This window comes from Tubulanus polymorphus, chromosome 11 (assembly GCF_964204645.1).
Source record: "Tubulanus polymorphus chromosome 11, tnTubPoly1.2, whole genome shotgun sequence".
NCBI classification, from domain to species: domain Eukaryota; kingdom Metazoa; phylum Nemertea; class Palaeonemertea; order Tubulaniformes; family Tubulanidae; genus Tubulanus; species Tubulanus polymorphus.
In genome coordinates this window covers 5,168,020-5,180,846 of record NC_134035.1, presented here as the reverse complement: position 1 = coordinate 5,180,846, position 12,827 = coordinate 5,168,020, and the positions used below count along the sequence as shown (strand labels likewise).

The 12,827-nt window shown below is 36.9% G+C and overlaps 1 protein-coding gene across 1 annotated transcript in view; it reads right to left on the bottom strand.

The window, feature by feature from the left end:
- Positions 1-4,882: 4,882 nt before the first annotated feature.
- LOC141913221 (liprin-alpha-1-like) overlaps positions 4,883-12,827 on the bottom strand; it is an 85,984-nt gene continuing 78,039 nt past the window's right edge. The window contains exons 24-28 of the mRNA XM_074804695.1: positions 12,622-12,797; positions 12,435-12,532; positions 11,857-12,032; positions 11,322-11,390; positions 4,883-8,022 (exon numbers count right to left, since the gene is read on the bottom strand). Coding sequence (XP_074660796.1) covers positions 7,846-8,022; positions 11,322-11,390; positions 11,857-12,032; positions 12,435-12,532; positions 12,622-12,797 — 696 coding nt within the window. The 3' untranslated portion in view covers positions 4,883-7,845. The remainder of the gene's footprint in view (positions 8,023-11,321; positions 11,391-11,856; positions 12,033-12,434; positions 12,533-12,621; positions 12,798-12,827) is intronic.

Genomic DNA, 12,827 nt, shown 5'->3' with positions numbered 1-12,827 from the left:
TTATTGCACACGGTACTGTAGCTTACATAGAAAGTCAATGCAGAAACTCTGATACTGAATCGACAATCAACAATGAGTTAACTATAACCGTACTAATCCGCTTTTAAATAATAGATAGGTCAATAAGGGATTAGCGAACGATACCCGATTAGGATTATCTAGAGCACAGCTTTGAATATTAAACACTGCGGAATTTCCCCCCGGAGTTTTTATAATGACTGACTGAAGATAATCAATTAAAACCGACCAGTCTGATTGATCAGGAATTCTCGAATTTCTTAATTAATTAATTCAGAGCATTACATAAATCACAGATGACTGGGACACCTGACCACTGTTAAACTTCCTTATTCAAAACGTTCACTATCAATACCGTTATATCGGATATCTGAGGATCCACTAGATCCGGTAATCTTAATCCTTACAACAACAACAACCATTAATCGCAATTAAAACGAAACTTGAAAGAATATAGGGATTAACGGTTTATGATAAGGCCGAGAAATTAACAAAACACGATTATGTATTAATGAAATGGATTAAAGTTTCACTCACCAATCAGTAAGTTCTGATAACGCCGTGATGAGTACTGACGCTTTGGTCCCTTAAATGTTGTTTTTTAAAGAATACGTCTCGGGTTTTATAAAGTCTTGTATTTATCCCGAAAAGTTTTACGCGTCTATTCCATTTGTTTTTGAAATATCATAAATGCAGACAATTCCTACCTTAAACATTTAGAATTTGTGTAGGTTATGTGCAGTCAACGGGTGCATAATATACTTTGAGAAACCATAAATGCAAATACATTAAATGTCACTTGTTACATATAAATTATAAATTCATGGGAGTTTACACAAAATACAAAATATCCAAATTCGCATCCCACTTGAACCATTCACTATAAACTTGACTAGATGTATTGAGTCGGAGGTGTTTTTTTCTGCGTATCAAATTTTGTAAAATATAATTATCTATACATCGAAGTTCTTCTGGTACAAGTTAAGATCAAAGATGAAAGGGTAAGCGGCGCGTAGCAGCGTGATGTATATGCAGGTTCTTGTCGGAATTTTCTTCTGATTTATAATGATGCAGAAACAGTGAAACGAAGGCGAGTTTACATCTGATTACACCTCCGGGTACACATTCTTACAAGTGGTTCATCAAACACAGGATTGATCTCAGCTTTCTTTTTTTTAAGGCAAAGAAACACTTTCTAAACATTTAAAAAGTATAATGTTTTATGCAAATTCTTAGAACAAATCCATTTACGGGACTTTTCTAATAACATCGTTTTTATGTCTTATTCGACAATTGTTTCTGGGACATTTTTTAGAAGAATCAGTAACGGGGTTTTATCTGGCTCGTTCTTTTTAGTTACACTACGTATGAATAGATGGCAACTGTGTTGTGCATTAAAGTCGAAAAAAGGCGATCCATTCGAAATGAACTCATTTTCTTTTAGTTCAGGTAGAGATGGATAGATGGTAGCAGTGTATATAGAGACGACTACTTTTTGACTATGAAGTAAATAGTCCAGTTTATATAATCTACTTTATCAATAACTAATCAATAATCATGGGTGGGACCTAGTCAGTAACCTGTCTGTGGTTTAGTTTCAGAATCATTTTTCACAAATGCTTATACCCAACTATTTACGTAACTAACTATGGTTGGAGTGGAACTTTTCGCAGAAAGTATTTAAAAAAAAACAAATCCTCGACACTAGCACCCTTTCACGAAAGTCACCGAAATCCGACAAATAAAGTAACATGAACATCGGAATATATTGTCATTGAATAAAATCAATTATCATTTATTGAACACATTTTGCTTTTTTGATGTGTATGACGATGTATCCAGGAAGCTAAACTGATTTATACTACGTATTTACAAATATTTCATCTCTTCCTTTGTTTATTTTGCTATACACAGAATTTCCATGGATATACTATTATTTATTATATACGAATGAGAGGCCGACATTGCATATTACGTCAACACCGTGTCGTAGGCCCGCTGCTGTTCTATCGCCGTGACGTCATCATCCCGAGCCGAGTCGGTTGGCGCGGCGATGACGATAGGTCAGGTGATGAAATACCACCAATCAACTACGAACTTTACAATCAATGTACACAATAAACGTAATAATAATAATAATAATAATAATAATAATAATAATAATAATAATAATAATAATAATATCTTAACTTTTTACACGATTTGTCTGTTTGTTTGTTTTTATTACTGAATGAACGTCCGATGATGAAATGACGAGTCCTAGGTAGCCATTTATGAATTAAGTACAGAATATTCCGGAAAGGAAAAATGGAATCGCAGATTTAATCAAAATAATCAATAAATTGCACATAAAAAACTTATGTTTCTAACTATATACACAATATACCAGAGTTAGTGTCGTATTATAAACTATTATGCTAAATGGTAAAATGTGTTGTACAATTCTTCCAAAGTTGACCGCTATATTTAAGAATGGAGGTAGACCAATTTTCGAACGATGTCCTTCGACATTAACATCAAGCATCCCTATAGTCGCGCTAACGAAACCGGAGTGCAACTTCATTACAGCCAACTACAGAAGATCTACTTCGTTATATCTGGTACCGATAAGTTAAAACTTGGTTGCGAAAAACTTAAGGGAACCAGAACATCTGTTCTCATTAACCCTTTCAGTGCGTCTACACCACAGTGCGGTGTATAAATCAGTGATGGATTTTGCCAGTACACCGCACTTTGGTGTATTGATGTAATTAGTAATTATCTCTCTTGAAAAATGGCAGCTCCTGTCAAACATAGTGAAATACTAGTAACTAACGATACACTGCATCGCGGTGTCAACGCACTATAGTGGTATTCCCATTATTCAACACACTAGGGTGGAATTTTTTAAAATATTCCAATTATCTCCAGCACTATAGGGTATTAATTAGTCAGCACTGAAAGGGTTAAACCGATTTATAGTTTGTTTACATACGGTATATCAATTTTTTGCTCGAAAAGGGGATGCCTGATAGAAATAATGGAACTCTTTTAGACTGGAATAATCTTTTAGACTCGATTAAAGGACTGAGATTCTTTTAGGGTACAAAACAGCATTGGACTAGATTCAGTTAACTATTTATATTTCCTGTGTCTTCACTATTTCAACAATGTGGAAAACATATATAAGTTGACATAAGAAGTGCCGGAATGAGGCACCCGTTTTTTGTAAGTAGTACCCTTTTTTTTATAAAATAAACATGCACCAAATCATAACACAAAACTCATTTATAAAATCATTTGTTTTTTTTCACCAATTAGCAATTAAATCGTTAATTAAAAATTCAAATCAACGCAATTCAAGAAATCATAACATCGATTTTAGCTAGAAAGTAGCGACTATAGTTTGTGTCGTGTAAGTTAAACGATCTGTGATTGGTTGAAATACAATGTATATCAGCTGATCGACCAATCACAAGAATAGAACAATTGAATTGACTGAACTGGTACTTATTTCTAGTTTGAAATGAAATATACTGATGTTCGGTGGGTCACGCACAACTATACACACAAAAAATAAAACCGATGAAGTTTTTCCGACGTGGTGCCGGCTACATCCACCTCTAAAATCTAAAAACCCGCACGTTTCTAAAGAATTAGAACTAGGAAAACGAGAATAAAAGCCAGGTGCCAGTTGCTCAAAGGCTGGTTTAAGATAACTGGCGGATAGATACCATAGTAACGTTGAACTTTTAATTGTCACTTGTCAACCATCCATTGGTAAACTATAACCAACTTTGGAGCAACCGGCCCCAGATCATTCTCGGCTTCAGTTACGTTGAATTTAGTGAGCACTCGCTGGTAACAAGCATCTGAATTTGATCTTACAGAACCAAGCAGTCACCGCGTCTAAATAATTCAACATCGTTACTAGTAGGGGTAAATCACAGGGGAGATGTAGCGAGCACGACGTACGAACTGATCATCGATCGGAAATAATTACACACAGCAAGAATAAATTATCATGATTTCATTACAATAAGAATTATCCACAATGATTGTTTTTTCTTTCCGATAACATTTCACGATTCCATTCCATTAATTCTTGTCATTATTATCATTTGAAATCAGTACAAACCGTCGATTTCTATAATATCCGCAATTATATCTACATCGTACACAAACCAAAAAAAAAACACTCTCGCGTGTCAAACGTTATTTTCATTATTTCATTATATCGTATTTTCATTTAATCGGTAAAAACCACATCATCATTTTCATATCAACTTTCTACAATAAACTATCTTTGAATGCGTTCAGTGAGAATATAAGTATGTTTGACTTGTGGGTGGTGAATTTAGTGTTAACTCACACGTACACACCTGACTATAATTGGGAGCTTCCACGGCTGCCGGATCCCATTTTTAAATCAACATCGGAGTCTTTGAACTAACGATTGTCCCCGTGAAATGTATGCCAAGTATTTTAAAGAAACAATTTTCAAAGTCGAAAATCTAACCCGTAACCGCAGAACTGGGAGCTCGCAGTCAAAAATCAGTTCATGATCCGTTAAGTGTTCCCGCGCGACAGTAGGATGACCATTACAGATATGGAAGCTCCCCCTAGTGTCAATAAACAACAACACGTCATGGCACACCTGTGAAACATGATACACACATATACATACACGCACACGCACGCACTCCTCTATATTGATTAAACATTCATGCCAATATCTAATACTTCAACAATGCAGGCACCATGGCCCCTTAATTTCGGGATCTCTGTCAATAATAAATAATACATAGTAATATACAAGGTTTGTTTTGCGATAATAATAATAATAATAATAATAATGGTAATAATAATAATATATTATTACGGTAATAAAAACGGCCATCTTTTTTCCCCGCGTTTCGGACATGCAAACACCGGAGTTGGAGAGAGAAAAGAGAGAGAGATATAGAGGATATCTTATTCATAATACATGTCTCTAAACACTCATCTATCGAGTCGCTAAACAGTCATTAATTACACAGCTAATCATTATCAATAGTAATCTACATTTTCAGCTAATTTCCATTTTTTCGTGGTTCCGTTTGCGTCTGAGAAGCCGTAACAAAGCAACAGTTAGGACTAGACGTCGGCCGATGAGTATTCGCGTTATGTCTTCGCTTTTTCTGCTCGGAAAATCTCGCTAAAATAACGTATCTACGCGGAGCTCATACGAGATACACGCTTAAAATGAATCGAAAATAATCTGATTTCGATTCTGTGAGTCTAATCTAACAGGAAATGGGCCCACGATGAAAATCTCGAATCTTAAATCTATCCCCCCCCCATTTTCGAACTTAGAAAAGATTAGACGAAGACGCAAGTTATCGGTATTCATAGGTGGCGTTCCGTGTCATTTTAAGAAACAGCTTCTCCGAAGTCAAACGTAAACCGACGATAAATATAAAGTGTATATATAATACATAAAAACATTACACAGACCTCAGATCAGAGTTGTTTCATCATTGTGACGATGATATCTGTGGAAAAAAACCCCCGCAAAACGTGCGAATATTTTCATGCAAAAATCTGCTTTGTTCAAAGCAATGTTAGCGCTTATACCAGTGATGCATACGCATGTTGAAATACCTAGAAAATCCACGATAATACGGCCTGATCAGCAAAAAAATGTCAAATTTGGCGAACAAGAATAATTTCAGAATGATCAAATTGAATGGCAGACCTGAAATTAATTGTGTTCATAAATTCTTAAGTCGGGGGAAATAGAAGCGTCTAACAGCGATTTGTAGAATTCAGACTATACAAAAAGAAATATACCTTTTCTATAGTTAAAGGAAAAACACAGCCCTATGTTGTACGGTACACTCATTGATAATACATTTCAATCCATTGATATTTTAGTCCATGTTGATGCTACCACGGCCTAACCGCTAATGATATTCGTCCACGAAGACTGCAGCCTAGAGAGTTGATACCAGCCTAGAGCGTTGATCCTATCGACTGATCTGATAGATATTTACATCTGTGACAAAGTAACAAATACGTCAACTTGGTTGTTATTAGCCCTTCATTCAAAGTGAATTTTTAAGTGTTTTGGGGTTTATTTTAAGCCCACACAAACTTTGGGGTCATTCATTTATTACGTACGCATTAGGGGAGGGGTCAGTGCAATTGGATACAGTAATGCTTAATGCATATGAAAAAATGGCTGATTTTTAAAAAATTCAAATTTTATGCATACATAATAAATGAATGATCCCTTCACAGGATGAAGACTAAAGCAACCAATATAAAGCTATTGGTACAGTAAACGGAATGAAGGGATTACAAATACCGTTGACAAATTTGGTTGGGATGGGCAGTGATTCTACAGAGGAGACTTATCTATCATAACTGCAGGGTGCGTTTTATAAACAATGAAAAGATAAATCACATTCAACAGAGAATTCTATGTACAAACCGCCCAAAGGACAGGAATGCGATGATACAGCCACGCTTTTCACAACTTCTGTTCAAACTTCAATCTTGTTCAAAACTTCCGGTTTTCAAAAAGGAATTAGAGGGGTAAACCAAAAGCGGGCCGTACGTACGTTCACAGTCTATGATAAATATTAATCTATGATATAAACATTTTTTCAGTAATCGAGGCATCAACAACACGACCTCTCGAGTAAAAACTATAAACACGTATATACTACTATCGCATTCAAACCAAACCCACACCGCCGTTTAATTTTTAAACATCGTATGAAAAAACACGAAAACAACTTCAATTTCGTATCATCATCGTTTTAATCGTTATCATGTATTATCAGTGTATAGTGTAATAAGGTATGCGTACAAACATGAACTACGTAATTAGTTTCGAGAGAAGAGAAATTGTTTGGCCTCGTCGGATACCAGTTATATCTCGTTTTACGTTTAACCCTTTCAATTCCGTACGCTACCGTCACGGTCACGGTCCTGTTTTGTAAGAAACTATCAGCAGATGTTGAACGGGCTATACTCGAAATAACGTCTGAAACGTCTGGACCAAGTTCGGCAGTCGATGGTCGACTCTGCCACCGGTTCCACGGTTCAATTCACAAGTCTAAATCATTCAAATTGTTTAAGATGTTACCCATAGAAAAGTGGACATGGGCCCGAGCTATCGAGTCCATTCGAACTGACAACTGTTGAACTGCGGCCCGCGCTCATCGACCTAGCCACAGTAGCATACGAAATCGAAACGGTCAAACTTTTATCTAAGGCAACCACTGGACATATATATTATATATAATATATAAATTTATATGAAGATATTTATATATCACGTGCATGTATTTTTTAATTGTCGTAATAAACATGAGAGTTTAATTCCCGAGGGTTCAGTCAGATGGCGCCGGTATGTGTAGCATGTTTAGATAGAGCGAGAGAGAGAGAGAGATAGAGAGATAGATATCGATAGAACGAACACGGACAAATGGATTGTGATGATTTTTACAACAATATGATGAACGTGTGGTGAATGTTTTGAGTGATTGAATGATAGACAACAAGTATTTCTTCTATACATCACTGATAGACTAGGTGCAGTGGCTACCAGCGATAGCATAGCTACGATAATAGAGAATGATCACCGCTTATTTATGCCGGCCAGCCAATGCCCTCCATAGGTGGCGCTTATTAAATGCTACAATAATCGTCATCCGGTGTCAATGATAACAATACGTGTAGTCGCTACGGACGAACTACCGAGAAAATCGAATATCGTCGCGAGAGAGCGTTTATTTTCATTTTTTCGATTCGATATGACGACGACGCCCGTAGATGTCATCATTGTGGTAGTTGTCGCTACGACGACGGCGACGTATTGTTGACACCGATCTTGGTGATGGGATGCGGGGAATGTTTTCGTTGTAGACTATCACCTGGTCCCGTCAGATTCACGTTGTTCGGTTCGCGATGAGAATCGTTACGTTTTAATTTCTTTCTCCACGAGGGCGTTCGAGATAGTTTGCTGCCTTCACCCTGCGGAAAAAAATTGAAGAAGTTAACCGATTATATTCATGTTGCCGAGCACAGAAAAAAGAAAGAACAGATATACATATGTATGTATGTTCGATAAAACACCAAAGCAGGTTTCGAAGGAACAGCATAATCTGGTTTGAGAAATCTGAATTACGAGTGTACTCTACTGGCCTGGTAAAGTTATTGTTTATCAATATGGATCAGTATGAACACAATTAGGGCTATCCATGGACTCTAAAACGAAGGTACACGAAACCTTGGAGTAATCAGACTGAATTACTCCAAGGTGAAACAAAGAGTCCATGGGCTATCTTAGCTTACGGATAGAATTCATAGAAAACGCCTTTACAGAATGTGTAGGAAGTATTCAGGGCCCGGTTTTATAGACCGGTATTACCTTTAACCCGGGGGCTAACTCAATTGATAGTGAATTGAGTTAGCCCCCGGGTTAAAGGTAATACCGGTCTATAAAACCAGGCCCTGGTGCAAACGAACGCATCAGGGGCCAGTTGCACAGTCATGGCTTAGATTTAAGACCAGTCTAAGACCACCTTGATTCTGTAGGCAATCTAACAACTCAAGACAAGTCTAAACTCATTTTCATTCTATAACCAATCTAGCAACTTCAGACCAACTTGATTCTACAGCCGATCATCAACTTAAGACTGGTCTTATTAAGACCACTTTTCGATTCGAGTCACTGACGATCATCTAAGAATCATTTGAGAGTCCAATCGAAACCTGCCTGAAATACGCGTGCATTCGCGAATGACTAATGAACATGCGTGGAAATTCAAAACCATATAATCAACTGATATTCAGAATTTTATCACAGACGTATTTCACATGCTTTACAGATGATGCACAACATTACATTTCGCTATATCGACAAAAAGTGAGTAACATTCGAAAGTCAAAAAAGTGTAGTACATGTACAGAAACAAGAAAATTCTATACCGGTAGGTTCTTTAGGAGTGCAGCATTTTTCAAAGCAAATATATAATGTACATGAAATACCGGGAAAGTATCTTAGAATGAATAAATGCTGTTATTTGTAAATTCTAGGTGAGATCATTGGGATAAATGCTAAACGCATGCTTTGAAGATCATTGGGATAAATGCTAAACGCATGCTTTGAAAACAGGCAGCTTCAGGAATTTATTTCGAAGGAGCTAAAAACTATCGTAACAAACGAATAGATCAAACAGGAAGGTGCTATTAATTAGTACTATATTTCACGTGCACATATTCACAACATACAGTAATACAGGACATCCAGATAGTTTTTTTTTATTAACGCCACTCACAGAAGTCAGGTGGCTCTATTCCTATGTCATATGTTGCATTTGGCCGTGAGTATAGTAGTCTCGGTGAGGATGTCCCGCCACCTGGTGGTAGTGAATGGAAGATATGTTAACCGTTTGACCGAACTCAAGAGCGGAATTCCAAACAACTGTAGCCATGCCATTTCATCGAAAGTTATGTTATTATTAACCCTTTCAGTGCATTCACACTGCAGTGCAGTGTATAAATCAGCGAATATAAATTTGCTAGTACACCACATCTTGGTGTATTGATGTTATTAGTTATCAGCTTTTATCTCTATTATGGCAGTACCTGTCAAACAGTGAAATTATAGTAACTAATGATACACCGCACTACAGAGTAGATGAACTAAGGCGTATGCCTGTTATTCAACATACTGGGTAGAATTTTACAAAAATTTGAAAATTATACCCAGCCCTTTCGGGAATTAATTAGTCAGCACTGAAAGGGTTTTAAACAATTGTTTGATGGTTTTTCTAATTTTTTTTTCTAGTTTGATTGATTTTGGATTCGGTCGAATGCAGTTTTGGAGCTGAAAACCGAGCAATGTTAGCGGATAAAAACAGATCAGGTCCCAAATTTCATGAAAAATTTTAATTCAACATTTCCGCTAACGGTTCATCCATTTTTCCAAGTAACTGGAACTTTTTTTCATGAAACCTGGAACCAGCAAAGATTACTATTGACGTAAGTTCACCTAAGATAAGCAGAAAATGCAATTGATCAGCTATTAATGGAGTTACTATTCAAAAAGTTGAAATTCATTTCGTGAAATTTTTCACTCATTATGCAGTAAAATGTTAGCGCATCCGGAGAACTTTTCAGGTTTATCTATGAAAAGCAACTGTTAAGTAGACATTATTATTTCTATGCAATCAATCATGTGAGATTTAGATTTTCACATCAGAATCCATCAAAAACAACAAGATAAACAATTGATATTAACAGTAGACTCCACCTCTCACACAGCACTGCGCAAACTGGACAAACAACTCAGCCAGAGAAACAGTTTTTTTTCCAATAAAGAACTGATTCCGTTATCAATATGTGGCCAAATGAAAGATTTGGTCCTAAAGTTACTGAAAAAGGAAGAGTCTACTGTATTTGTAAAATAACACAAAACAACAGTTTGATACGTAGCGAAAACAACCTTTTTCTATTGATATCATTCAGCAGTTTTATATATAGAAATATCTATAATCATGCATATTCTAGATTGGATATATTCCTCTCTACTGACAGTAAAACCCAAATCCAAGATCGGGAGGGTGGGGGGAATAATTGAGGCTGATTACTCCAACTAACCGGATGACAGGTCACCAGCGGAATGAAAGTACTCCAACGAACCGGAGAGATATCAGAGGGTTACACATCACCAGCGCAGAATGAAAGTGCTCCAACTAACCGGATGACAGGTCACTAGCGCAGAATGAAAGTACTCCGACGAAACGGAGAACGAATCACAGGTTCGCGCGTCACCAGCGCGGAACTTAAGTTCACTTACAATTCGGCAACTTTTTACAGCGAAATCTGAACTTATGCCGGCGGCGTTTTTGAGGCGAGGCCCACATACAGGTGTTCGATGAGGTAACCTGTATAGATTTCATTACATTGAATATGATTGAGGATGATCAGTAATTATTACGGGGGATGATTTCTTGTAAACCTTGCAGATTTACCCCCCGGACGTCCACAAGGGTCGGAGAATCTCAATACCAGCTTTCGCATAGTGTAATTTTTGAATTAATAGTTAATTTCATTTTAGTCAAGTTAATTGTGAGTTTAGTTGACTATGAGACCACCCATTGGGTATCTAGTTCACGGGCAAATTACGCTACGCTGAGAAAACTTCCGATTTTGATCAAAATCAGATTGTTGAATCAGAAAATAAATCAACAATGTTACCAGAAATTATAAACAGAACATTGATAAATAGTTGCGTGCTGATTAGTTGAAATGATAAACGTACCCACCTCGTCTAAACGACGATCTGTACCCATCGCTAACAAATTGTTAAATTCGCGATCTAATGCCTGTCGAGCCTGATAAACAATAGAAAATACAATTAGTCGTCTACACACTGGATAAGAAATTTCAATAGGATGAAATAATGCTTTGAAAATCACAGGAGTGGATTCAGTTTCACACATTTTCAAATTTTTTATTCATAAAATATAGTTGGGTACTTCATGTTTTCGATAAATCAGAATTAATTTTTCATGGAACTTGGCCCCGAGACCTAGTTCGAAAGTGTGGGTTTCAAATTTTACTCCGCGGTCACTTAACTGAAATGAGCTCAAGCTTTAGTAGATTAAAAGTTTGGGGAACTATGAAACTGGCTCATCTGCGTTGTTTCAAATAGAAATTCAAACTTCAATCGGTTAAGTTTGAATCGTTGGGACTTATTGAAAACACGAAGTAACAATTGATAAATGAAAGTTTTAACTATGTGAAATTGTAACCAGAACTGGAATCCATGCAGTCTAGAAGTCTGAGTGTTTCACGTACCTGAGTATTCTGCGTAGGTATTTGTAAAGCTAATGCCATACTGTTATGATCGAAGCTCTCGTCGAGGGCTATTAGCGCACCGTGTACACCGGATTCAACTAGATTATTCGCGAACTCTTTCAGCCCTACGTTATGCACCCATTTTATCACGCGTTCGTTCGTCCACACAAGAACATCTACGAAAACAGAATAACATTGTTCATATACCAGGCTCAATCGCAAGACCCGTCGGGGTTCAGGGGTAGGGAATGAAAATTTTCAAAGAGTGCCCTTCACAGTCAGTGTCAAAAGATATTGATCAAGATTTTGCAAAATTTGGTTACAATCTTCATGTTTTTTTTTTGGAAAATGAATAGCAATCCATTCTCAAATGATTTGTTCTGGGTACCTGAACAAATCATTTGAGAATGGATTGCTTCGTATTTTAGATGTGTCCCTTTTTCACAGTAAAATGAGCCCTTTTTCTTGAAATACAACTGCACCTCGAAAAAGCTCGGCACGGGCCTGCACAATACAGGAAATATAGGATCGTTCAGCTTTATAAAATCAAAAGCTATCAACAGATGCGATGAACCTACCTTTCATTTCATTACTACTGTCCTCTCGTCTACATTCTAATTCTTTCCTATCATAATTCAATCTCTTTAGACAATTAATACCATACTGTAAACTAGTCCTGAAAATACACATATCAAAATCGATGTAACGACTCCAGTGGCGCGACTCTTAACTAATCTCACCCTTCAGTCGAGAATGAATACGAACCTGTGAAAACTATCCACCATTTTAAGTTGTCCGCGTAGATCTTTCTTCGTTAAATGATCGAGCATGCGCGCGTCGACCAGACATTCCATGAACGTGCTACGATACTGAGGTAGACCGAGACTCGGTAACCAATCGTTACCGATCCATTCGTGATTCATTTCACCAAATGCTAAAGTCTACAAATGAATGAACAATAGCGAATAGTT